The following is a 26134-nucleotide window of genomic DNA, read 5'->3' on the forward strand; positions in this document are numbered from 1 at the left end:
CAGTGTTAGGGAGTCATGAGGCAATCAGATGAGATTTAACCCCCATGCTGACAGGCCTTTCCTCTCAGCTCTGTCACCTGATCAAGGCCCATCACCTCAGGTGCGCTCATATCCGTCTCTCCCTGGTTTCTGACGTCACTTTGCAGTCTACCCACGGCTCCGGTGACTCATTCTGGGGAGCACGGGGAGGGTGACGGTGGGGGGGGGGGGAGGGGGGGCCTGGGGGTGTAGGGGATATGTGGGATGGCAGTGAAGATTTTTGAAGGTTGTGGGGGTGGGGGGTGGGGAAAGGTGCAGGTTTGATGTCACTTCAAATCTGTCATGGGGTGGGCTGGGCCTTTGAGTGCATGAATGACAATGGCAGCATTGCTTTTCAAAAGAAAGCCCTCAAAAAATATATGTGTTGTCTCCCCTTTTTAATGAAGTGGCACATCTCTTTGGAAAGCTTTGCTGAGGATGTTTAAAGCGGGGTGCCTTTCCTGAGCTGGAGAGGAGCTGTAATTGATTGCGACCAGATGAAAGATTGGGGAGAAATCAATGGTTCACTTGGTCTGTCCTCATTATTTTTTATTTGACAGTAATTAGATATATTTTTAGATTGGGCTTTGCCTCCCGCAACCTTATCTACTCTTACTGTTCTTTTTAGTTTAAGTTTGAACAACTTGGCCAAAATGTATGGAAACAGATGAGAAAGCTAAACAGTGTTTGCACTATGGTTAGCTGACAACGTTAATCACAGGTGAGGTCATTACGTTGATCTTTGAATTGCCAGTGGAACTATGTTAATGCGTGTTCACAGATCAGAAACTGGACCAGCTGCTCAAGTTGCCATGATTTGTTGGCTATTCAAAGTAACTACTCAAACAATATGATTCCAGGATATTGATTTGTCTATGAGCTAAAATTAGGCAAGCTTGCTGCTTAGTGATTTGTTGATTGGAAGAGCTAAGAAAGATATACTGGCTGTGAGTGGTTAGTCAGCAAGATGGGTTTAGTCCAGCAGGTGCATGTGTGGGTGGTCATAATAGAATTATGTGGGTTTTGATTGGTTGAGTGCTGGAGGTGACAGTAGCATTAGTGAGTTATGTATGTTTGGTTCAGCAATAGAATTGACAGTAGATTCTTCTTGTGGTCCTTGCAGAGTCTGTGGGTGGTTGGTCGATTGCAGGTTGTAACAACACGATCTTGTTTCAGCCCTGACCCAGTTTGTGGGTTGTGATTGGTTGAGTGCTGGGCGTGAAAGTATTATATGTATGTTTGGTTTAGCAATAGAATTGACAGTAGGTTCCTCTTGTCATCCTTACCGAGTTTGTGGGTTGTGATTGGTTGATTGTTGGATGTAACAACAGGTTCTTGATTAAGTCCTGACCCAGCTTGTGGATTGTGATTGATTGAAAGATGGAATGCGACAGTAGAATTAGTGAATATTTGAATTAGTGAGTGAGCGATAGTAAGTAGGCAACAGAAGTAACAGCAGATCCCTGTTGCGGTCCTGACAGAGTTTACAGGGAGGGACCGTCCCAGACAGCTGGCTCTGAACGGCAGCACCACAGTGTACCACCTGAAGAACCTGGTCCATGACACGGAGTACGTCCTGTCCCTCTACGTGCTGTTCGGATCCCTGGTGGGGCCCGGCATCACCGTGACCTTCCGCACCTGTGAGTGTCACATGACCCTCCCACACATCACCTGACCCACCCCTCCAAGACTGCAAAAACTGTCCATGCCAACTGCAAAGGGAGGAAAGAAACATTGTCTAATTTAGAGGGCAGAGGAATAGAAATAAGATAATTCAATTTAAGATGCTGAGATATATGTTTGCAAATATTAAGTAATTCACTAATTTCAGATTCTTTTCAAATGTGGGAAGCAGTACCGTCACAGTTCATTTTTCTCAGCACTTGTTTCATCTGCTTTTTTTATCCAAATACTGTACCTGCGAATATTGCCTGCCACGCCCGTCACTCACCTACGCTGTGAGTACACACCTGTGAGGTACCTGTGAGGTAAACCTCATTTCCGCTGTGCCTTTCTGTACTTTCTCAGCTCCCCTTGGCTATGTCTCCAACTTCAAAGTGACGTCCTACACCAGCACCTCCATCGATGTGGAGTGGAGTCCCATCGTGGGCGCCACAGAGTATAAAATCACCTGGAGATCTGGGAAAGGTAAAGTCACCTTTCCTGGATTGGGTACAAACTCACCTCTGCATAACACTCACCTATACTTTTCAAACTGTGACCCCCACTTGCAGAAACAACTGTGCCATACTGGCTGTGAACTCACTGGAAATTCTATAAGCGTAGTCTCTGTTGTAGCCACTGCTGTGGATTAAGAATGCCATCAGAACTCTACTTTGTTGATGAGGGGTCAAATATTTGAAAACATCTTGTGTGAATCCTGTTTATTTGCTTGAAAGGAAATTCATTTTGGTTGTGGTGGCCGTGCATCCAGGTCAAAAATGATTCACTGATAGTTATGATTCTGCTTCCTGTTCTAACCTGACACATTTCCTGCTCTAACCTGACCCACTTCCTGTTCTAACCTGACCCACTTCCTGTTCTAACCTGACCCACTTCCTGTTCTGATTGGACTGTATGTGTTTGTGACCCCAGAGCCCAGCAGCAGCACTCAGACCCACTACCTGGACCGTAGCATTCTTTTCCACCGCATTGAAGGGCTGAACCCAGAGACCGTCTACACCGTCAGCATCAATGCTGTGTACGGCAACACAGAGGGGCCAGAAATCTCTCTGTCTCAGTACACAGGTATTGCATCTGCCATCTCACTGGTATACATGCACATATTCACACACACGTACACAAGTACAGGTGTAGTCACTGTAATCTCACCACCACACACAAAAGCACAGTCACGAACATTGCAGGACTGTCACTCAGACCCTGTCTGATTAGAGAACACACAGCTTATCCGTCGAGACAGTTAAACACTAAGGCTAATGACCTGAAGACTAGGGACTGGGGTGTCATTGCTGTCACTGAACTCCGCATTCACTTCCTGTTTTTACAGTATGCCCCACATTTCAAGCATGTTATTCTCGGCCCGCACTGCCCCTTGACGGACAGCTGAGTGGCATATCCTCATTACAGGCCCTTGAATGAATAGAATAGAACGCTGGTTAAATAAAAGCGGAGGGGAACAATGGGATGTGGGCGCGGGAGGTTCCCCCTTCTCCTCTCCGGGAACGTCTGGGCCCTGCTCTTGATTGGCAGGTCCTGTGGTTTGCACTTCCATCTTTAAACCGTCCATGACAGCTGCCCTCGCACGCTTGCGCGTCCTAACTACAGCTTTCAGCTCGCGGGAGAGTGACGCTGTTATTACTGTTATCATCACATCCCCTCGCCGACTGCTTCAGGACGGCACGCTCCCAACCGGCTTCAGCACCCACACCACCAACGGGGGGGGTGGACCACCCCAGGCGGGGGAGTGCTTAATGCCGGGCAGAGTTTGGCTAGAACTGGTCAATAACACTCCTCATGGAGGAAATGGTCACATAACATTCAGTGGACCTGAAAATCAAGCCTCGTTATGCCTCTAGATCAACCCACTGTCTAGCAAATGCATTAAGAACAAGCAACCACATTCCTTGTGACATGACAATGAAAACACTAAGAGTGGGAAAAGACATTTATCAGATGTTCAGGCAGTGTTTCTAACATGTTGTTTTTTGGCGTGCTTGTCGATCCCAGTGCTGGCTGTGAGTCAACAAATGTGGAGGATAAATGTTGACTTTTTCGATGTTGACTGGCCTGCCCAGTAGACAAATGCATAATGTAGGATGCTCAATGTCTGAAAAAATAGAGATATTTTTGGTTCAGTCTTAGGAGGAGGCTGTTACCAGCAGTGGTGGGCGTGGCTTGTAAAATGACTGCCTGTCTGAGCCAGGACCAATCACAACAGCTCAATATATCTCCTTTTCTGTCATTCCCCACCCTTACTCAGAGCTGTGTATGTGTGACTGGCAGGACGGTAACCAATCAGATACTGTGTGTAAAATACAGGCCTGAAGGCCAAACAGCATGACCCTTTCCAGACAGGGGTGTTTTGACACATAATGTCACTGTGGAGGGTAGTTATGTTGCGCTTACCATCAGTAGCAATGTTCTAGTGACAGCATTACTTTGTGTCAGTGACGTCATTGAAGCATCTGTGTTGTGTTGTGTAGGGTCATTGATACTGCTGGAATGTCAGTACCACTAATGTTGCAGCAAAGTCAGGGGTGTGTGGTGTCAGTAATGTTGCTGTAATGTTAGTGTGCTGTTCGGTATCAGTAAAGTTGCCGAAAGGGCAGCATTGTGTTGAGTAATGTCAGTAAAACTGCAGTAACATTAGTGTTGTGTGGTGTCAGTAATGTTGCTGAAAGGCTGTGTTATTATGCGTTAGCCTCAGTGTCAGAGTCGGAGCTGATAAAGACGGTGAAAGAGGTGAAGGTGGAGGATGTTGGGGTGAACAGCTTCAAGCTGGTGTGGAAGAAAACGCCCAGGGTCTCGGGTTACAAGATCTCCTGGAGCCCCTTCTATGGTGAGTGTCACCTTTTCCCATGTATACCTGATTTTCTCTTCTATGTCTCATCTTACTTCTTATTCTCTCAGCTGCATCTCTGTACCTCTCACCTGTCTCCTCTGCACGTGCCTATTTGACTTTTCAGCCTTGTTAACTAAACCTGAATATAGGATACAAAACTGGATTAAAGGCTCTGAATGATTTCATTTGACATAGAAAAGGGAATACAATAATATGATCACGATAGTAATTGGCCATAATGAACAATAACTGTTTAAGGATTCCCTTGTCTTCAATCTGTTGCCAGTCAAAATACTGGTCTTGTTCATGTAATTTACAGTGTGGCGATACATTTTATACACCTTTTGTCCGTGGTTTTCCAGGCGGGGCTGAAAAGAGCAAGGTCGTTCCCTTGACGACGACCTCCTTCACAATCACTGGACTTCAAGAGAGTTCTGCCTACAAGATCCAGGTGTCCTCTGTGGTGGGAGGGAGAGAGGGAAGCCCGGTCCTGCTCACGGCTCGTACCTGTGAGTGCACCTGTCGCCTGCCTGCCTCTGTATCCGAAAGACACTATGACACTCTATTTGGCAGACTCTCTGCTGACAGACACATCAGTCACATATCAAACTATGAGTCTCTCAGGCCATTTGATGACCTCATTCTGTGATTCCTGAGATTTAATTTCCCATAAGATTTTATTTAACCAATCTCAATTAGGAGATCCAAAGCAGGGCCCCTGGTGCCTTAGATCAGAAATCACAGCACATAGATCTGGTCATAATGACTTGGCATGGCTGTGGATATTTCATTTTCATGTTGAGTAATGAATTCAAGGAAAGTATTGCTTGCTGTAGACTACCGGTTCAGTGGTCGTTGAAATGGATGCAAAATGATTATTGTGTGAGAACTAATATTTAATACTTACTTAAATCTGTTCATTAAATGAACGTACTAGTCAGAAATAATGGTCCCCTGTGTTTTTCCTTTGTGCTCTGGGGACAATTTTCACTTTCTGGAAAAAGGCTCAAATCCTCTTCAGCTGAAATTCTGAACCTCACTCCCCAAATATTACTGCAGCACTATCCATGCAGTATTAGACTGTCAGAGGCAGCGTCCGGATGCCAATGCTACTAAAATGCCCTGCATGCTGTGTGTGATATTTCAGTGGACATGCCCAAAGTGACGGGCTTTGAGGCGCTGGAGGTCACAGACAGCAGCACGGTGCTGAACTGGACCAGCGTCGCTGGGGCTTCTGGGTATGCTTTGTCCTGGAGGCACATTTCAGGTGGGTAATTAACCAGAAAGTCAAACCTGAAAGTAGAGCAGTGGTCGGAGCAGCAGCGTGGAGCACTGGTCGGAGCAGCAGTTTAGAGCTGTGGTCAGGGCAGCAGTGTGGATCAGTGGTCAGAGCAACAGTGTGGAGCAGTCAGGGAGGAAGGTACAGGTGACCCATCTGCATAGAAGCAGGTTAGGGATTTTTAAATACTTCACACCTTCTCAGAAAATTTGTTAGATGAATTCCTTGTACTACATTACAAAAAAATTATTATATTTTAAAAGCAATGTCGGTGAGTCCCGTTCAATGATTTCAAAGCGCCAAGTGTCCATAAAGAAGTAGAGCGCTGTTATATGCTGGACATATTCAGTATATCCTGTGTTAGTCTTTGTTCCTGAAACCACATATTTCACTGCATTAGCAAAGTTTTGCACATTACGATATCAGCCGCGCCAAAGTGTTTTATTTTAATGACGCTGTCCTTTGAGGAAACATGAATGTGGGGCTATCTTTGGAAATCCCTGCCTACTCTAATTCATGCTATCACCTTTTTTAAGCACTCAGTCTTTTTCCCTTCCCTCAAGGGAAATGTCAGGGTTAGCCCGTGCGCACGCCTCATCTCCACACGCGTCTGCTGACATTCAGTCCGCCGTTCGGTAAATGACACCGCCACGCTCCGCTCTCACAGCGTTTTTAAAGTTCTGTGCGCAAGTGATTGCCAAAAATAAGACCAACGAGATCAATGAGTGTGTGTATGAGAGAGAGAGAGAGCTGGCCGTGCTAAACGCCTGAAAAACAGTGCTTTATGTGTCCATTCTGTTTTAAAGTTGTGTGGGTAAGTGATGACGAATGTAGGGCAAATATTTGCAGACTACCTGTTAGACAGGGAGGGAGGGAGAGAGAGGGGAGGAAATGTGTAGGCTCTTAGCTGGAGTTAGACAGGATGTGATGTAAAGTTAGCTCTCTGTCTCTGTCTGCAGAGTTGAAAACCACCACTGAGGTGCTGGGCCCAGCCTTCACCTCCTTCAAGATCAGCAACTTGCAGTACGGCAGGACCTACATATTCACCATCCAGCCCCTCTATGGGGAGGTGGAGGGACCCATAACCTCCATCAATCAGAGGATATGTAAGACCTGCCTCTCTTTAATGTGGGAGGGAATCATACTCACAACAAGCTGTCATTTCTCACTGCAGGTTCAGATGATAACAGATAACAATTCCATGTGCATTTTATTTATTTAGAAATATATTTTAAAAACATTTTTGGGAAGAATGGTACTGCCCAGATTTATAGTGTATGTGAGGTACAGTAGAGTATAGCTGAATGAGCAGAGTGCTCCTCACAAAGGAGACTTCCCAGGGTGCAAACAAACAAACAAAACTACAGGTGCTGCATGACACAGAATGGGGAAAAAAATTATAATGACAGTGGTACTACTGAAAAATGCCATGAGATGCACTCTGCATTTTAGCCTCACTGCTTACTTAACAAGTTGATGTCCTAATGTGACCTTTATCAAAAAATGAGTAAAATGAGAAACATTTTATTAGTGAGGTGAAAACCAACAAAACCTAAATCCATAGCTTAATACAGGAGTTGCACTCTCTCTCAGCTCCAGAGCATTTAACAGTGGCATCGATATGATTCCTTTATTTCAGCAGCAAGCCACCTTCATCAGGAGTGTCATTTATGGTCAGCTAATTGTGAAAAGGAAAAAGTTGACCTGGAACGGCAATCAAAGCAAAAGAAAAAAATATTTGTCTTACATTCAGAGAAATAATCAGGTGTCAGACATGAACTTAGCAGAGTGTGAGAGAGAGAGTATTATATGCATTATATGCTTTGTGATTAGTCAGGAAGCTCAGTGACTCTCTCAGTGAAATCTGGGGGAGTGTATTGAGTTGGTTTGGGTTCATGTGCTGTGCATGGAGGTGTGGTGTGTTGTTGTAGCAGTGCCCCAGGTGTGGCCGCTATGTTGGCGGCTGACATGCACAGACAAAATGACATGCATGCAGAAAGACTGTGAGTGCACAACAGCTGTTTAATTCCCCTTTGGCACAATTGGAACAGCACAATCTCAGCACAAAACTCAGACAGGAGTTGTTGTAAAGCAGACCCACAGTTTCTGTGTCCTCTTAAGACCAGTCTTAAGACACAGCAGACTGCCTTTATATGATATATATATAAGCCAATAGCTAATTCCTGGCACTGATTATCAAGGCACCCAAATGCATACCTGTATATGTAGCCTCCACTGTCTGAGGTTCTGAAAGCCTCCCAGACTATGGCAGAAAAAGCTGGGCTGTCTAACAGCAGGAAGGAGGGAAGGCACATCCCCCTCTGCCTTTCATCCCAATTTTTTTGTTAGCTGTACTTTCATAAGATATGTGTTCTGCTATATTTATGTGAAGTGGATATAAGGGGTGGCTGTGGGTACAAAGAATTTAAGGGGTGTGGATCATGTTGGGCCTTTTGAATATCTGCTACGAACAAGGGGTCCTTTTGAATGAATGTAAAGTGGCTATGTGGGAATATAAGTCATGTATTTCCTGTTTTGCAGTGGGAAAAAAGGCGGTGGTCCCCATTCAGGTGCCCGCTGCCACAACCGGCCCGTTCCTCCGTGACGCCATCACTGCCCCCAGAGACAACAGCAACCACAGCACCACCGCCAACAAGACAACTACAACCCAGAAACCGGTGACCAAACCCATCCCCACGCTGTCGAAAACCGCCACGACGTCAAACATCGTAAAAATAGCCACCACTAACATTGACACTGAGACGACCCCGCGACCTGGACCAAGTATGTCTCCATATTATAGATTTTACCCAGCTGAGAGTCTCAAATAGGTTACACCAGGTTTATAGCACTGAAGTTAGGAAAGACAGAGAGATGCTTTCCTGACAATTAGAGCAGTAGCGTAGCATAATGTAAGGAGCAGGGCTTGCAACCAAAAGGTTGCCTGTTCAAATCCCTGCTGGGGCACTGCCCCTGTACCCTTTGGCAAGGTACTTAACCCAGAATTGGCTCAGTAAATATCCAGCTGTATAACATGGATAACAAACTGTAACCTCTATAAGTTGCTTTGGATAAGAGCTTGTGCTAAAGGACAATAATGTAATGACAATGATTCATAAACACCTTTGGGATTTATATGTTTTCTAAGACCAGGAAAGCTTGTTTTGTAACAGGTCTGTGTGCTCTATGTTTCAGTCTGTGGGAAGGTCAAGGCAGATGTGGTTTTCCTGGTGGATGAATCCTGGAGCATCGGCGCCAACAACTTTAACAAACTGAAGGACTTTCTGTTCCGGGTGGTGACGTATTTCCCTGTCATCGGCCCACAGGGGACGCAGGTGTGCTCCCCCCCCAATCTCTCTCACACCCTTATCATCCATAACCTATAACTCCTGTACCCTCATGCCCCTCACACCTTCACCTCTCACACTCAGAAGTGTGTATACAATAACCTGGTCAGGGTGTTGAGGACACAACCAGATAGAACCATTTCACAGCTCTGCAGCTGCACAGCATCTGTTAAACACACACACGCACACACACACACCTTCTTGCAATAATTGTATTAAACAAGAGTGTCTGATCTTAGTTTGCAGTGGTCCACTACAGCGATGAACCCCGGGTAGAATTCCGGCTGAACGACTTCCGGGACAGAAACTCTGTCCTGAGGGCGCTGAGAGGAGTGCGCTACGCGGGAGGGAACACCAAAACAGGTACACATATCTGAGAGGGATCAAAGTGTGGGAGAAGTACACGCATACATGCGAGGCTGAAGTGCATAAGAAATGGACACAGAGACATTGAAGTGTGTATGAAATGGACACAGAGACATTGAAGTGTGTATGAAATTGACTCAGAGGCATTGAAGTGTGTATGAAATGGACTCAGAGACACTGAAGTGTGTATGAAGTGTGTATGAAATGGACATAGAGACATTGCTGTGAATAAGAAATAGACACAGAGAGATTAATATGCATATGCAGTTGACATAGATTGTGTGTAAGAAGTGCGTAAGAGAGGCCCTCTGGTTTCTGGTCCTCCACAGGTCGAGGGATCGGCTATGTGTTGAAAGAGCTCTTCCAGGAGTCCCTGGGGATGAGGCAGGATGTGTCCCACGTGATGGTGGTGATCACAGATGGGAGAGCACAGGACGACGTAGTCCCGCCCTCCAGAGTGGCACATGCCCTCGGTCAGTCAGTATCTCCTCCCACTTCTAGACCTCTCATCTGGGTCTTTTTGGGTCCAGAACCCTCACTTGTATCATCATTGATCTAGAACCTCACCTATATCTTGGTTCTTGAATCCCCACAACAAGCAATAGTTTTTTTTGTTCCGGAAGCATCACCCACATTTGTGCTGTAGAACCTCCACTTTCATGCTCTTTGTTCTAGAACCTTCATGGTCAAGTCCTTGATTCTGTTCGTAATATGCTAGTGAAACTCTTCTCTCCCAGGTGTCAGCGTCTTGGCCATAGGCGTGGCCAGCGCAGACATAGAGGAGCTAAGGAAGATCGCCTCCCCAGCCAGCTACACGAACATCTTCTTCGCACCCACGTTCGATGACTTCCCGTCCATCGAGAGGGAGTTCATTGACAGCATTTGCAGCGAGGCTCTGCAGTTGGAGTACAAACATCAGGATGAGGTATGCAGTGCAGGTTTCTCACTGTCCAAGAAAGCAGACATTTTGTTGTTTCAAATCGTCTCCCTTATACTGACAAATAGCACATTGAGCATGTGACGTATGCAAGCAGACAAGATGTGACGTATGTACAACACACAGGATATGACATAGGCAAGCACACAGGATATAGCATGTATTAACAGACCTTCTTCTCTTAGTCAGCACAGCTGGACACACCTACTGGTGACCCAGCCCCTCTGACCAAACCTGAGGGTCCTTGTCCTTCGCAGTGTATGAAGGTACATCCTACTTCCTCCTCTTCCTCTTTGCCCATACTTGTTTTTCTTTTTTCTTTTCTCCATTGTCCTCTGGTACTCTATCCTCCTCAGTTTCCCATTACAGCTTTTACAAGGTGGAAAATATGAATGCGCACAAAAATAATCCAAAGTCATGAGTTTGTAGCTACATATGTCATGTTTCCTCTCTTCTCTTTGCAGGGTCAGAAAGGTGAAAAGGTAGGTGTCTTTTTTGTCAGTTTGTTTTGCTTTAAATAAAGATTTGCATTTGCGCTAAACCTCTCACTCTCTTTCCCCACAGGGAGAGGGCTTCGGTCTTGGTGGACTGGTACGGTCCTTTTATGGTTCTTCTCATGGTCTGTTTCTGCACTGGATTCACTTAGGGGATTTTCTGTCATTGGTGTGTATGTCTGAAGTGGTTGACTAGTCATGTGGGTACTTCATTGTTTCTGTTTTTTATTCAGAGACTGCAGAAGCCATCGGGAGAGTACAACCCTTTCAATTTCCAGGCCAAAGGGGAGAAGGGTGAGAGGGTAAGCACAGTCAGCCTGCAACATCACATTTTAACCTTATCACATGCTACCAACTGCTAACCATCACTCAAGGATGCACGAGGAAAAAACTGATAAACCCAACTTTTTTATTTTTCATTAACATTCTTTTGACATTTTGTAGGTTCCATTCCATTTCCTAGCAGTTGAATTTTCTCTATGGATATAGTTATGTTACAGCTTTCTGCAGCTAGAACACCAAGCCTATTCATGCAAGAAGCTTCTCACTAAATGCAATGCCTTTTTGGTAAATTAAGAACTATCCTGGAAAAACTCTTGATCTGTGCAAAGTTCAGGCATTTATTTATTTTTTATGTTGGTAAAACACTAATTGAGTCCCACAGTTTGAAAATGGGTTATCATATTTTATTTTTCATTTTTCATTAACAAAACTTTGACTTCATAGACACATAACTCTTATCTGGAAAGCTTTGATAGTTTTTACCCCCTTATTGACCTGTAGAGGTCAAGTGAAAATTTGATATTGTACTTTTTTTTTTGTACATACTCTAAGCCTCTATTCATCTTAAACATAATACCTTTTACATGCTTGAACTTTGAACACATGATTAAATTTTTTCAGGACAGCTCTCAATTTACCTTGAATAATATTAAAGGAGAGCTTCCCTCTAAGAGATAAGGGTTTTTTTTCCATGTCTTTTGCTCAGCACCGCATGAATTACAGTCACTATATTGACCCTCTTCAGCAATGCTGTTGATTAGCTGTGTTGACAGCTTTTGTCAGATCAGACATCATACAAATGACTCAGAGATCTCTTCCTGTAATAAGAGCCTGCTCCCTCTGATTGGTAAATGTGAACATTTTCAGGGGGGTGATTTGTTTTCACAAAGTGTGATGCATGTTTGAAGCCACAAGACAGAAATACCTGATGTATCAAAGCAACTGTGTGTCAGAGAATATCTTGACAGCTGCTGACAGGCTGAAATTGCATGTAGATGTGCCATGCAATATATGCTGTAAATAATGATGTACATAGCACATCAACCCTTGTCACCCACCTTGGCAGTGTAATGACCCCCCTCCCCTGTTTCTGCAGCATGTCACATTTGACTGGCAATCTGTCATTATAGGTTTAGCACTGCCTTTTTCTGCTGTCCATGTCTCTAAAATAGTGGTTTGTGTGGTTGTCTACAGCTAGTGTCAGCGTTGTTGATTGTAACTGTAAACAATTTTAGCATGCCAACATCCTGAAATACACCGGTCAGTTTCTATGTAGGTTGTGTCGGTATTCTTGTGCAGGGACTTCCTGGAACAGATGGCATTCCGGGGTTGCCCGGGCGACCAGGAAGAACAGGGCCTCCGGGATCAGCTGGAATAAGGGTAAATGATGAGACTTTAATTAAAGGTTTTATGGAACAGGTATTTTGGTTGAATGAAAGTCCCGACCAATGAAAACGCTCTTCCTGTTTCAGGGCACCCCCGGAGTTCCAGGAGACCCGGTGAGTGGTGAAAACTTAGGAATTCTGTCCATGTTTGAATGCACGAATTTGTGAAAAATAGGTACATGGCAACAGGGTTGTGACATCACAGATGTGTCTGCATGGAAGTTCCATCTGACAGCTTTTCTTGTTGCTCATCTGCTCGTCACCAGATGAAAGGGGATGTGTCACGTATAATTATAAGTGTGTCGCACGTCTAGTGACAGGGTAGGTAATGTATAATTCAGGCCGCGGTGTATTTCTGGTGACAGGGTTTGTGATGTTGTGCTGTGCTCGATGTGTTTCAACTTCAGGGACCCCCTGGGATTCCTGGACCGAAGGGCCAGAGGGGAGAACGAGTGAGTTTCACACCACTGACAGTATTGATTAAATAAAACGAAAGGAAAACTCTCAACTCAAGCTGAACATGCTTTGATACACCACTTGCTGTATTCCCGGTCCTCAACAATAAATAGCGTAACAACGCTTGAGGTTTCAGCGGCACACCATCCTCCCTAATGTAGGACCCGCAGGGCCTGGGCAAAAAAAAAAAAGAGATCAGTTACCGCATCAGAAATGTAGCATTATGCCTTCAGAGGACTAATGTATTTTAATCTGGTGAATTTTTTTTTGTTTAATGTTAGCCTCTGTTCCTGGTGCAAAGAAAGAAGTGTTCGACCATTTAAATGAATGTGAATATTGAATGCTGAATTCATGAATATTACCATATGAATATCTGATGATAATGATGACTGAATGAATGGCTTTCTTCATAGGGGGAGCCTGGATATGTGCTGGGGGGAATGGAGGTCAATGCGGGGAGAAAAGGGGAGCCAGGTGCATCGGTGGGTCACTCACAACATCTCATAACATCTCTTAATTAAGCTAATGCTAAGGCATTCAGACGTTGTCATTCTTTCCAGTAACAGTAAAGCAGAGTATTCTTTGTCGAAGTGAAGGCAGTGTCATAGAAGACCATAGATGTTTAGATATGTGATAGATGTTCGGTCCTGTTGATTGACTTCTGTTGTCCCCGCTTTGGTTGTCAGGGTCCACCAGGGGCCCCTGGGGTGCCAGGGGTGTCTGGCCCTCCAGGGCTTCCAGGTCAGCCTGGACCACCCGGATCCCCAGGAACCTCTGTCAAGGTAACACAGGCATAGGAATCACCCTGTCATGACCCAGTGCATGACTCAGTGCGTAACCATAGAGTATACACTGCCATTTCTCAAGTGCAATAAATATGCAATGTTTTCCTTCCAGGGCGAACCTGGAGAGACAGGGCAAAGAGTAAGTGACCTCTGTTCTCGACATCGCCTCAGGTGTCCCAGTTACAGTTAAATGAGATGCGCAAGCCATCCAGTGAGGATCTAGCAGACTGAGCCACAACTTGAAGAACACCCTTTCCACAGCAATGCACTGGAGTCCTGCCACCATATGATTATTGTCGTACTGGGTGCCCACAATATAATGCAAGATGGATGAAAAAAAATAACACTGAGCCATACATGTGTTATTGGGACAATTTCATGACATATTTTCAATTTAATTTTATACAGACATCCCCGCCTAAGAGATCTAAAGATGTGATCACTTCAAAGTGAGCATCAGTCTGCTGATGCCAGGGTGGGCTGAAGCTGAAAATACTGCCTTTGATTGTCTTTACCATGCGTAATTATGGCTAAAAATATTGACTGAGATGAATGAATGGAGGGTCGAAATTATGCCTCCACTTTGCTTTAATAATGTATCACAAGCAATGTCCAACTTAGATGTCATAACTGTTTAATACTAGAGAGTCTGGTTTGTCTTTTTTTCAGGGTTTACGGGGGAAGCCTGGAGCCAAGGGTGAGAAGGGGGACCAGGGCAAAGAAGTGAGTAACTTCTGCTGATGTTCACCACGGCTCTGCCCACACACTACCCTCTGACAACATTGTAGCAACGTATTTGTGCCATCCTATCATTGTGATGGCGTTTTGTTTGGAGCTAATGGCTAACAGTGCTGTTAGCAGGCTCTGGGGAAGGGAAATGAAACAACTCTTTATCACATCACACGTTACATTCTGACAAGTTACCATGTTGACAAGTTATCATCATGTGGATGTTCCACATCATTTTGAATGTTGGCTTGTTTTTGTGTGACAAGACAGTGATGTGTGTGCCTGTTGTGCTTTTGAAGGGTCCTGTGGGGTTACCTGGCCCAGTAGGGATTGATGGTGTTCCAGGATTCCCAGGGCAGAAAGGAGATAAGGTGTCTCTCTGGAAAGAGGCTAACTTACCTGAAATCTGTGTGCCATTTTCGCTCTCATTCATTTAACTATACCCTGATTCTGCTCTTGTTCAATTACCTACAACCTGTGTACTATTTTTGCTCTCCTTCAATTACCTACAACCTGTGTGTCTTTTCTGCTCTTATTCATTTACCCATAACCTGTGTGCCATTTCTGCACCAACTCTAATTTACCTGCAACCTGTGTGTCATTTCTGCTCTCATTCAATTACCTATAACCTCTGTCTTATTTCTGTGGTAACATTAATTCATCTGTACCTTCTGTGTCATCTCTGCGCTGACATTTATTTATCTATAACCTGTGTGTCTTTTAGCTTATGATATTAATTTTCCTTGTGGTGTGTGTGTCTCTTTTGCACTGACATTAATTTACCTATTGCCTGTTTTTCGTTTAGCTGTGACTCTCGCTCATGGCCTGTCTGTGGTGAACATTGCCATCTGTCGTTTTCCCAGGGTGAGGCAGGAGTTGGTATCCCAGGTGCCCAGGGTCCAAGTGGTGTGCCAGGGGAGAAGGTAAGAGCTGGTGTTCACCTGTGTCCACCTAAACGATGTAACCAGCAGCACTGTTTGTGATATTAGCATTTTAGGGTGCACTCACACTAGGCCTGGTTGCCTTATACCGTGCCCGAGCACGACTGTCCCCCCTCCCCACTCCCCCGCTGGCCTGCGCTCACATTGCGATTTAATTAACTGTGGCAGCTTTTGCAGTTGTTCTGTCAAGCTGTTGTTCTGATACCTGCAGACTCATAAGCCTTCTCCAATGTTGAAGATAAAAAAACAGTACAGTGCGTGACCATTCTGTATTTATTACTGCCAGGTCTCCTGGGTTACATTACCTAACTGTACCTAATATAGCATTCTGATCTCTTCTCAGGGAAATATAGGACTGACGGGTCCTATGGGGCCAAAGGTAAGATGATATCTGTCATGCATGGGCCTTATCACAAATGAAAATGACCATGTAATAGAACTCTTGTCAATCAACACTAGTCTCAATGGTCAACACACATGCCAACCACTTAAATGAAGTATGGACCAGATGATATCTGTCATGTCTAGGCCTTTCTCAAATGATAATGACCATGTTATGGACCTGCTGTCAATCACCACTGGTCTCGGTGGTCAACAAGCATACCAGCCACTTAAATGAAGCATGGACCAGTGTGTATCCACATCTTCATTTTCATACTTTAATGCATAAGAAAACTAAAAGTTTTGTGTAAGTATGAAAGTATGATAGTCTTTTTTCCCCTTACTGAAGTTTTTTTCTTTTATACCGCAACACATCTTTTAAATCCTGAAGAGTTACCTTCGCACTGTTGATGGATGCACAATGACACCTAATCCTTCCACCTCTTGTGTCATCAGTTCAATACCAGTCTTTTCTATTCCTTAAGGATATTAACTTCAAGCATTGCTCATCCCTCTTAGACAGCTTTTGGATACTTCAGTCTGGGGATTTCTCAATTATGGATGATGTTTCTCTGTACTTGTCAATTATGCACCCGATAGCACACCTTGAAAATCAATCTGTGTGAGCTGTTTTACTCAGTGGTATTCCTTCTTTATGCAGGAACTATTCTATAGCGGTCTTATACAATCTTAACCATATGAGAAGACGGATATGTCTAAGTGTTTCAGTTCCTGACTTTGTCTAAGAATTTTGGACAGCAGTGTACACGCTGAGGTTACAATGAAACAGCTAGGTTATAACTGTACAATGCTTGTCATGATGAAGTGCTGCATTTGACTGGTTATGTCTGTTTTCATCCTTCTCCAGGGGGAGACAGGGATACAAGGAATCCAAGGGGCCGTCGGGGCGCGGGTAAGGCTCTCGTGTCATTGTTCGTCTCTGCATCTTAAAGCCATTCTGCCTCCACTGAAGAAATAAACCACATGCTGTGCATTGTTAGTACACATCCTGTTTGAGTTCAGACATTTACTGGTTCATCCTTTCTCCAGTTTTCTTGGACACTTTGAGGTTTACAAAAAAGAATATTTAATTCCATGTTCATTTTACTTCAACAAGACAATGTTTTGGGGGGTGCATGATATGGCACTTGGCTCAGTGAAATGATGGCGGTTAATGTTTTTAATGATTTTTTTCCTCCTGTGTAGGGGAAAAAGGGATTGAAAGGAGACAAAGGAGATAAAGTAAGTCCTTCAAGGCTAAGAGTTCAACCTCTCCCTCATTAAGTTGCATTATAGCTTGACAGCACAAATGATGAAGCCCAGTGCTTGTCGTCCAGCATGTAAAATTGATCTAAATCAATTTCTTCCACCTTGAAATCAAGGCTGGGTACCTGTTCTCAAAATTCACTGGGTTCACCCTGGCTTGCGTGATCGATGCTATTAAGCAAGCAATCAATAATTAAACCGGTCTCATTCTTGAGATCTAATAACCCCTTAATGATAAGCAGCATCTTCATGATGTTTTGAGAGAGCGATATGAAGATCTGAAATCCCTAAGAGGAGGTTCCCACGGTCTTTGAAAATCACTGAAAATATTTTTATCCTTGAAGTCAAGGAAAATTATCTTCCTCTGAAAAAAAAAAACTGCTTTCTCACTTTTTTCAATGCACTGTGCTAGGTCTGTAGTAGCTGTCAATCACAATGATCAATGACCCACAGAGCTCTGAATGAACTGGGTGGGTGAATAGGTTTGAGTATGAATCACATTCGGTGATGAATATACATGTGTGTCCCACAGGGAGAACAGGGAGAAGCCGGTCCCATTGGCCCTAAAGGAGTCGCAGTGAGTAATCCCACATATTCAGCTCCATATGCATCACATCAAAAGCTCTGCCTTTGACATTGCTTGAGCTATTAGTGCTCTGATTTTCTGGTTCAGAGCAGAACCTCCCATAGCTTGTACATCATTACATAACATTATTGTCATTTAACAGATGCTCTTATCCAGAAAAACTTGCATGCATTACAATATTTACATGTTATCCATTGATACAGCTGGATATTTAGTGAAGCAATAACCCCTTGCCCAGGGGTACAGCAACAGCACCCCAGCAGGGAATTAAACCAGAAACCTTTCCTGTTCCTTAACACTTACACAGCCGCCTCAAAACTGACAGCACCTGGTATTCCCAAGTGGTCTCCCATCCAAGTACTAACCGGGATTAACCGTGCTTAGGTTCACAGATCAGACGAGGTGAGGTGTGTTCAGGGTGTAGGCACACGGATAAAAACCTCCGGTAACTGACCAGATCCTCCTAGAAAAGGAGGTACGGAAGACATATTTGCTCATAATTTGGGACATCTATGGAAAAACCTTTAAAAAGGGATGTCTTCTGAGCCAGGCAATGCAGGAAGAACAGGACAAAGGCAGAAATGTGAACCTTGAGCAGCTCTCCCTTTCTCTGAGCGCTAAATCTCCTCTGTTGGTGACCCTAAACCTCCGGAGCTTTATTTCGGGGTGGGAGCTGGTGCTTCTCGCCCCTCTATCCTGAGCAAACATTTCAGCTGTGATCTTACAGAGGAAGCAGGGCTGCCCTTTGCCGAAATGAATCTTCTCTGTTCATCTCAGAGGAGTTTAGCGTGAAAACGCAGGAGGTCCAGGCCAGTGATGGATTTTATCCCAAGGTCCAGCACGACTACCTTCATCTTATTGAAAACTGGACCCCTCAGATCCTTTTTAATTAAAAACAGTTCAGGAGATGAGGCTTCAGTGGGAAGCGATAATGATGTGGTGATTTGAAAATTAAAGACAAATAACCACTTAGTTGCTGTAACTAGGCAAGGGATCCCCAGTTCAATCTGTGAATAGCTCAGTATTATCAAGTTACCTGCACCATTCTGCTGTATTGAAATTGAATCTGCATTTTAAAATGGAATAACTGCACAGATTGGAGACTGAAATCTCAATTAACCATTGCTGCACCAATGGAGAATACAGTACATGTAATTCCATGTTTTAGATGTAAAAAAATGGAACAGTATTTATGCATCACTGTTGAGTCATTTCCTCTCCATACTGAAGTGTCTGAGTGTGCTGCTGATTATAATGTAGATATTCCCTCTGCTATGTCTAGTACTTTATACATGACTGTCTGCAAAATGTGTTGTCTCGTTGTCCTTCAGTCTGTTTAAGAGATCTGTACGGCCTGTCACACAGCCTTGTGTATTCAAATGTCCAGAATCAATGAAGTGGCCATTCATTAAAAGCTGCAGTGATTACAATGAGATCTGAGCTGAGCTATTTTTCCCCTGTCATTCTCAGGGAATCCCGGGCCTTCAGGGAAACAAGGGAGAGGAAGTGAGTATCTATTCTGCACCAGGATATCTGCAATGTAGTTGTACATCTGCTCTACATCAGTGTATCTGTGCTGCTGTAGTATATCTGCTCTGCTTCTGTATCAGAGCACAACTGCTCCACAAATACTATATCAGTATATCTGCAGTGTGTCTACGTGTCTGTAGAGTGTCCACATGTTTACACTGTAACTGTGTGTATTTCTAGTTTTGTATACTCTGTCTGTTTCTATCCTAAAGGGGCTGCAAGGACCTCCTGGTGACCCTGCTAAAGGGGTAACATTCTTCTTAAATCTGCCTCCCACAGTTTTGGAACTTGACTTTTGAGTTTTGGGACATTGTTTTTTTTTCCCCCTCATTAATACCTCATGCATCAAAGTGCATTCACAGTGTAACACTGCAGCATGTATTCTTAATGCATATGTTTGGTTCCACAACAGATTCTTGGGCCTCCCGGGAAGAAGGGAGCCAGGGTGAGTTGGATTCTGTCCTCTTATGCTGTCCATGATCTTTGTTAGTGTGAGATCCATATTAAGAGCATGGGAAATTAAGCCCTTTCACATCATGTTACTCTTTTACTTTGAAAACCCTGCATCAAAGTGCCATTTGCCCTGTTGGATCTGTTTTTTCAGAATCATGACTCCCCTATAGGTCTGTAATAGTTGTTCCCAAAGACAATTTCCCAATGAAAATAGATTATTTATGATTCTTACAAAAGTATTGCTCTGTCCAGCTTCAAGGTCAGGATCAAATTCAAAATACATAGGACATACTCTTGCTTTATGAGTATAGTATGCACACACAGTGTGTTTGTGCATGCTGGGATTGTTTCTGTGTGTCATGCACAAAACACATATGCAGATTTATGCTGTCTCTTAGTTGTTGGGACACAAACAATCAACACTTCCCACTATGGGACAATAATTGAAGTGTATATAATTACATGTGTGGGAGCTCTTATCAGAGAAAGAATGCTGCTCTAACCTGTGACAGTACTTTTAAAGATAATCAGTAAGCTAATTAGAATTCCCCTCACTGGCCTCTGAACTGGGGAAATCTGAAAATCATGGGGTGTCCCACAGGGATTCTATCAGTCAAACGATGTTTCATTTAGTGGCAGTGATTGAATAATGTAGTTTTGCCAGTAAGAGGTATTTTATTCAGGTAGCCAACAGCAATGCTTTCATGGTGTTGTCACTGCTGTCCATGCATACACAAACTAGGGTTGTTTGTACAGACAAGGTCAATGTTGCATCAAAGTCATGATGACTGAAATGACTGACCCCCAAATTATTGTAGAATCTCTTCACTGATTTGATCATTTTTATCAGATGATGTGCTTCCTCTGGTCACTGCTGTAGTTTGACAAATTCGCTCTGATTTTGTGCTCCCTGCTCATAGCTGTAGTTTGATTGGTTTTGTCTGGCTGCCACTGCTTTTGTTGCTTCTGTCTGTGTGTCTTCCTGGTCACAGTTTGATTGCTTTTGACTGTTTTTCTGTTCAGGGAGACATTGGGCCAGTGGGTCCAGTTGGACCACAGGGAATTAAAGGGGTTCAAGGAGACAAGGGAGAGAAGGTACAGACTGCTGTGACTCATTTCAGGTGCAAATATCATGAACCAGAGATTAGTCTGGCTTCAATGCAATACATAATCATCAGTGTGAGTATATTCTGGTAGCATAGACTGCAGTCCTCAGATTGCAAAATGTGTTTTATGAATGCATCATAACACGTCTGTAAGCAGTGTATTATTGTGCTTCTGCTGTGTCTGTCATCTTTGGACAGATTCGGTAGCCTTTTGGTAAGATAATTTGACCTGGCACCATCATCTTGTGTGCTCAATAGAGTCCCCAACTATCAGAAAAACACCCAGAACTCACCTCAGAGTGGTTTTGGTGTAGTCTTTTCTTTGAGTATCTATGGCACAATCATGTGATGCAAAAAATGTTTCTTTATTCTCAAAGGGCAGTCCAGGGTTCGGTATTCCCGGTCAGCAGGGACCCAAGGGGGAGAACGGGGAGAGGGTGAGTCTTTACCCCATCCATTCTGGGTCACTGTCAAATCCATGATGCTGCCTCATAGAGGCAGAGATGCCATTTTCTAGAGCACCAATGCAATTTTTGTTCTTCACAGGGCAATGTGGGCTTATCAGGAAAACCTGGGCCCAAGGTATGTGTGCTTCCGAATTACTGTATAAGGTGGGCTCTAGGCTAGGCTGTGCTCTAGCCTCATCAAATTTATCCTGCTCTCTGATATTTCTCATGGAACTCATAGATGTGAAGGGCTGTGCATTAGGTTTGGTCAGATGCGGTCTCATAATTTCTCAAATTGACCTCCTTCAAAGAGAGGAGAGAGATTACTGGTGTTGAACCAGACGTATCATGAGTCCGTTACCAAGCTTAGTGAGGTTGGTAATTATTACTATAACACTTAAAAATGTCCCAGTGTACTGTTATTTGATTATGTACTTTTTATTATAATGTCTAGTTTTTAGTAATGTTTTAATATTGGTCTTAATTCTGTTTTAATGTCAGTGCACTTCAAGTTTTTGATTACTTAAACTAGCAAAGTGGACCATTGTGGCATTGTGAAACACATACCTGATGTAACACTGAACTCACATGTCATGTGACAGCCCTTATGTCTGAAGGTGGTTTGCAGTTGACAGTGACATCATGTTTCCGGCTTCGCAGGGACAGGATGGTCTGAAGGGTGAAAAGGGCAATGTTGGGTTTCCAGGAAACGCCGGAGCGCCTGGACTAAGAGGTAAAGATGTAAGTAAATCCTGAGTAGAAACCACTCGCACGCAAGGAGGTTCTGAGCTGGATAAAACCCCTTTCTCTCATTCAATTCAATCATTCAATCAATGCAACATTTCATCGATTTGAATGGATTGTGCATGTACCGCAGCTAAGCTCAAGCAGCTAAGCTCAAGCAGCTAAGATGCAACTTGGCCTGTTAGTATGAACTTCAGCACTTACGAGACGTCCAAATCACACGTGGGCTGCAGATCTTTCTTTATGCCAATGAATGGGTACCAGTAGATGCTGACTTCCATATGTGGGGGAGAGCAGATAATGTTTCATTACACAGGTAAATGAATCTCCTCTTTTTCCCTGCTTTTTATTGCACAACTCATTACTCAGATCCAAAGCCAATATACAAAACTATCACCCGATGCACTCCCACAGCTAAAACAAATCCCCCCTGTCAGCCATTTTACATATTCAAGTCTAGAGCTGTGAAGTTGTAAATGGTGTCAATGTTGCATGGCATGGGAATAAGGAGGTCTTGTCCTTATTTTAAGGGTGAACCAGGAACCAAAGGGGACCCAGGAACTAGGGTAAGTATAGCCTTAGCTGAACGAGACTTCTGCCTTAGAGTTTGCAGTAGGGAATTACTGATTCATGCCAACAATGGATTTGCCAATTGTTGCATGCTTTTAAATATTCAATGTGTTCTGTCAGAGAGAATCTCACACAACATCTCTTACCTTGATTTAGAAGGAATGTGGAGTAAATTATTTTCTGTGGTCCACTACTTTAGCTACAGGCATTCAATACACAGGCAGCCACAGAAGCCAAATAATTCCACAATCCAAGAAAGAAAAAAAAGCTTCATTTTTCAGTATAGTGTTTAACGCCAAACCCAGTAGTAAACCAAATATATTTACCTCAAATTCATATTTGTTTCCAAAAGGCGAGGGACAACCTCTGACCAATCAGTTCTTGTATAGTTCACTGTTTGCTCTCAAAATGAGAAAGGTTTCAGGTTCATTTTTCTGAAGCCTTATTTGGCAGTTGTTAGAAGGACCCGTAGCTGTCTGAGGCTGCCTGAACACAAAGTGTGTAACCCAAAGTATGATGTGAATGGTGTGTTGTCTGTGTGCCTCTGTGTGTGTTCTGTGTGTGCTTGGTCCTCAGGGTGAGCCGGGCCCACCAGGAGAGCCGGGCGAGAGAGGAGTGAGGGTATCATCTCTTTTCATACTTCCTGAAAAATGATTTTTCACTTGGAATCAATATCGTCAGGATCAACACGTCAACCTTCTTCTCGTACCATAAATGCGTAGATTTCAGTGTACAGGCAATCTCACCTTTACATTAAAAGCAGCAACAAAAAAGTTGCCATTATTTTAAGGCAATCAAATGTACTTAAATGACTCATTTACCAATGGGTGCTGAAAACAACAAAGATGAAACAGTAGGGCAAGAGAAAGTGAAGTATATGGATAGAATAAAATAGGCAGAGAATAGAATAGAATAGAATAGAATAGAATATATTTGTTGTGGGTGATTTTTCTGTCTACAATATTACAACAGGTCATACTCAAACCCCTCTCTTTCAGGTGAGATAAACTATATGCCTCTGCTGTAGGTTATGCCAGTAGGGCTGGCTCTAGCCCCCGCTGCGGTTCACCTTCCGTTGCTGCTGCCCTGAATTTGGTTGGTCCTGGTGCTACAGTTTAATTAGCAACCTGATAAAGTTTTAGCTGTTCTTCTGGAACATGTTTGTGACTGAGGAATGCTACATGTATTGAAACAGTGATCTGATTGCAGGGGCCCTTGGGTCTGCCAGGGCGACCGGGTGACCCTGGAGAAAAAGGGGACACTGGGAAAATTGGTTTACCGGTGTGTATGCCATGTCTTTGCTTGGAAATCCCTTGTGGTGATTATGGAATTCATTTGCTTTTATTTAGTCATGTTTGCGCTAATGGACAGTGGATTGTTTACTTTAAATTAAAAGTACTGCATCTTTAACAAAAGAGCATGATATTCATTAATTAAATGATAAACAGAATAATTAAATCACAAACAGAACAATATCACAGAGTGATTTGTGCACACAGTCAGAAGAGAAAACTAACTATGCAAACCTACGTGGCTTGTTACCTAATAAAAATCCAGATATTTATCATCTGGGCCCCTGGAGAGAGTCTCACACCTGCAGTTATCTACGATGTAAGATTAATGCACAGTTATTAATGCACAGATATTTCATCTGTGTTCCAGGGACCACAGGGACAGAAGGGGGAGAGAGGAGACCCTGTAAGTGTATTCATCCTTGGTGATGTATGTTTTAATAAGGCAGCATCATCCACAGTGGTACGGGATGCATTGCTGCATTAATTAGTCATGTTTAAAGCTCTCACATAAGAGGAATTGCTCCCTTTCCTGGTGAGTCCAAACGATTTCTCAGCCTCTCTTTTTCTCTGAATACTGTTTCTCATATGCTCATATTTTCATTGCCCTATTAAGGGGGTAGTGGTAGTGGTAGTATGTTGGATAAGTGGTCTGAGCCCTGTGAAATTTAACAGGGGAAAGTGCTTTTTGCTATCGTGGAAACAGCAAATGGTATGTTGCTCGGTTTGTTTGTGAAGGTTTGGTGCATCTGTTTAAATGGAGACAGGGTGCACGTCTCAACTCAATTGGAGCCTGTTTTCCGATCAGATTCAGCTGCAGAAATGCACAGTTGTACTCACCCACTCTTTCTCTGCCTTGCCTCCTCTCTGAAGGGACAACCAGGGCCACCTGGACCCACCCAGGTGAATTTCTCACAATGTTTCACAGCATGCTTTTATCAGTTTTGTATTACAAATTAATTCATATTGTTTCCTTATTTAAAGAGTTTGCTGTTAAATTTAAATTGCAATTTCATTTTTCATTCAATTTTCAAAAATTAATGTTAAATTAATTGCTCATAAAATTAAAGTAGAATCTAAACACACAAAGAAATATCACAAAGGTAATCAGTGCCAGTAAAATCCAAACAGTGTTGTGCTTTTGTTGAATTGACCCTGTAAATCTCATTTAGCCCTAGATAAAAGCTCATAAAATCCTCCCATTTCTATGTTTGATGTTTTGCTTTGTTTCCAGTTTTTGTGCTAATTTTATCCCTCTTTGAATCTTAATCTGAATAATTTGTGTTACAGTTGACTGTATCAGACAACAGTATCATAACCAGAGTCGTAAAGGTAACACTCGCTGTGAGGAAAACACATATTGGGGCCTTCACTTAGGAGTGCGCTGCAATTGCCTGTCATGACGTGAACATGCTTACAAATTACAAGTCCGCTCTAAACATTATCATTCACCACCATGGGTCCATGTCTGAAAAAAGTATCAGTATTTTACCTCAGTATTATAATTCAGCAGCTAATCAGAGCAAAATTACATGATGTCTGTATAAAAAATGAAAATATTAAGAAAACAAATCCAGGAAAGGTGTTCTTTTGTTTGTGTATGTGTTTAAGCAACCACAAAGTAGATTGGCCTCACAAGGCAGACTGAATGTTCAACCAAATGCTTTCCAGAGATTTTCAGAGAGCATCTCCAGTCATAAAACTATAATGAGGTATAGCACCTGCTCCACCTGGAGCTCATATTTTGGTGTCAGGCAGGGGTTGGTACCCTGTGAAGGCTCTATGTACTGTAATATGTACTGTAATACTCACCTCAGCTGACACTGTTATGGCATGTGTGTTTATTAATACCACTATTGATCCTTATGCTTTGTGTCTTTCCATTAATAAATGGCTGAAGGCGTTTATGCCTACCTCCTCATAAGAACAATAAACAATATTATTACAATAATGATAACTACAGTAGTAACTATGGAAATGACATGAAAATAGCGACAATTAAGCTATGACCTAACAATAAAACAGATTATCAGCATGATTTTAACCCAAACTAAAGATGCGGCCGTTTCTTCATAAAGATATTGAACCTATCTGATAAATTCTGTCAACAGTAACAAGGGCAATAATGTTATTATTTTCAAATTATTTATTTGAATTATTAATTGATATGAAATGATATAAGGTCCCCTCTAAATACCCCCATGTGATCTAACACT

At 43.2% G+C, this 26134-nt stretch overlaps 1 protein-coding gene across 1 annotated transcript in view; it reads left to right on the plus strand.

Annotated features, from left to right (window-relative positions):
• Positions 1–26134, plus strand: part of col7a1l (collagen type VII alpha 1-like) — an 84592-nt gene that overhangs the window by 16097 nt on the left and 42361 nt on the right. Inside the window, exons 13-54 of the mRNA XM_036518401.1 lie at positions 1500–1658; positions 2047–2171; positions 2616–2766; positions 4403–4540; positions 4906–5052; positions 5691–5810; positions 6782–6928; positions 8364–8606; positions 9018–9157; positions 9409–9532; positions 9865–10008; positions 10273–10460; positions 10658–10738; positions 10937–10954; positions 11037–11063; positions 11200–11268; positions 12548–12628; positions 12721–12747; positions 13041–13085; positions 13503–13571; positions 13776–13871; positions 13987–14013; positions 14544–14597; positions 14903–14974; positions 15467–15526; positions 15888–15923; positions 16794–16838; positions 17132–17167; positions 17724–17768; positions 19248–19283; positions 19520–19555; positions 19720–19752; positions 20784–20855; positions 21244–21303; positions 21413–21448; positions 21973–22053; positions 22587–22622; positions 23203–23247; positions 23836–23907; positions 24289–24324; positions 24792–24821; positions 25209–25250. Coding sequence (XP_036374294.1) covers positions 1500–1658; positions 2047–2171; positions 2616–2766; positions 4403–4540; positions 4906–5052; positions 5691–5810; positions 6782–6928; positions 8364–8606; positions 9018–9157; positions 9409–9532; positions 9865–10008; positions 10273–10460; positions 10658–10738; positions 10937–10954; positions 11037–11063; positions 11200–11268; positions 12548–12628; positions 12721–12747; positions 13041–13085; positions 13503–13571; positions 13776–13871; positions 13987–14013; positions 14544–14597; positions 14903–14974; positions 15467–15526; positions 15888–15923; positions 16794–16838; positions 17132–17167; positions 17724–17768; positions 19248–19283; positions 19520–19555; positions 19720–19752; positions 20784–20855; positions 21244–21303; positions 21413–21448; positions 21973–22053; positions 22587–22622; positions 23203–23247; positions 23836–23907; positions 24289–24324; positions 24792–24821; positions 25209–25250 — 3329 coding nt within the window. The remainder of the gene's footprint in view (positions 1–1499; positions 1659–2046; positions 2172–2615; positions 2767–4402; positions 4541–4905; positions 5053–5690; positions 5811–6781; positions 6929–8363; positions 8607–9017; positions 9158–9408; positions 9533–9864; positions 10009–10272; positions 10461–10657; positions 10739–10936; positions 10955–11036; positions 11064–11199; positions 11269–12547; positions 12629–12720; positions 12748–13040; positions 13086–13502; positions 13572–13775; positions 13872–13986; positions 14014–14543; positions 14598–14902; positions 14975–15466; positions 15527–15887; positions 15924–16793; positions 16839–17131; positions 17168–17723; positions 17769–19247; positions 19284–19519; positions 19556–19719; positions 19753–20783; positions 20856–21243; positions 21304–21412; positions 21449–21972; positions 22054–22586; positions 22623–23202; positions 23248–23835; positions 23908–24288; positions 24325–24791; positions 24822–25208; positions 25251–26134) is intronic.

The sequence above is a fragment of the Megalops cyprinoides genome, chromosome 23, assembly GCF_013368585.1.
Source record: "Megalops cyprinoides isolate fMegCyp1 chromosome 23, fMegCyp1.pri, whole genome shotgun sequence".
In the NCBI taxonomy this organism is placed as follows: Eukaryota; Metazoa; Chordata; class Actinopteri; order Elopiformes; family Megalopidae; genus Megalops; species Megalops cyprinoides.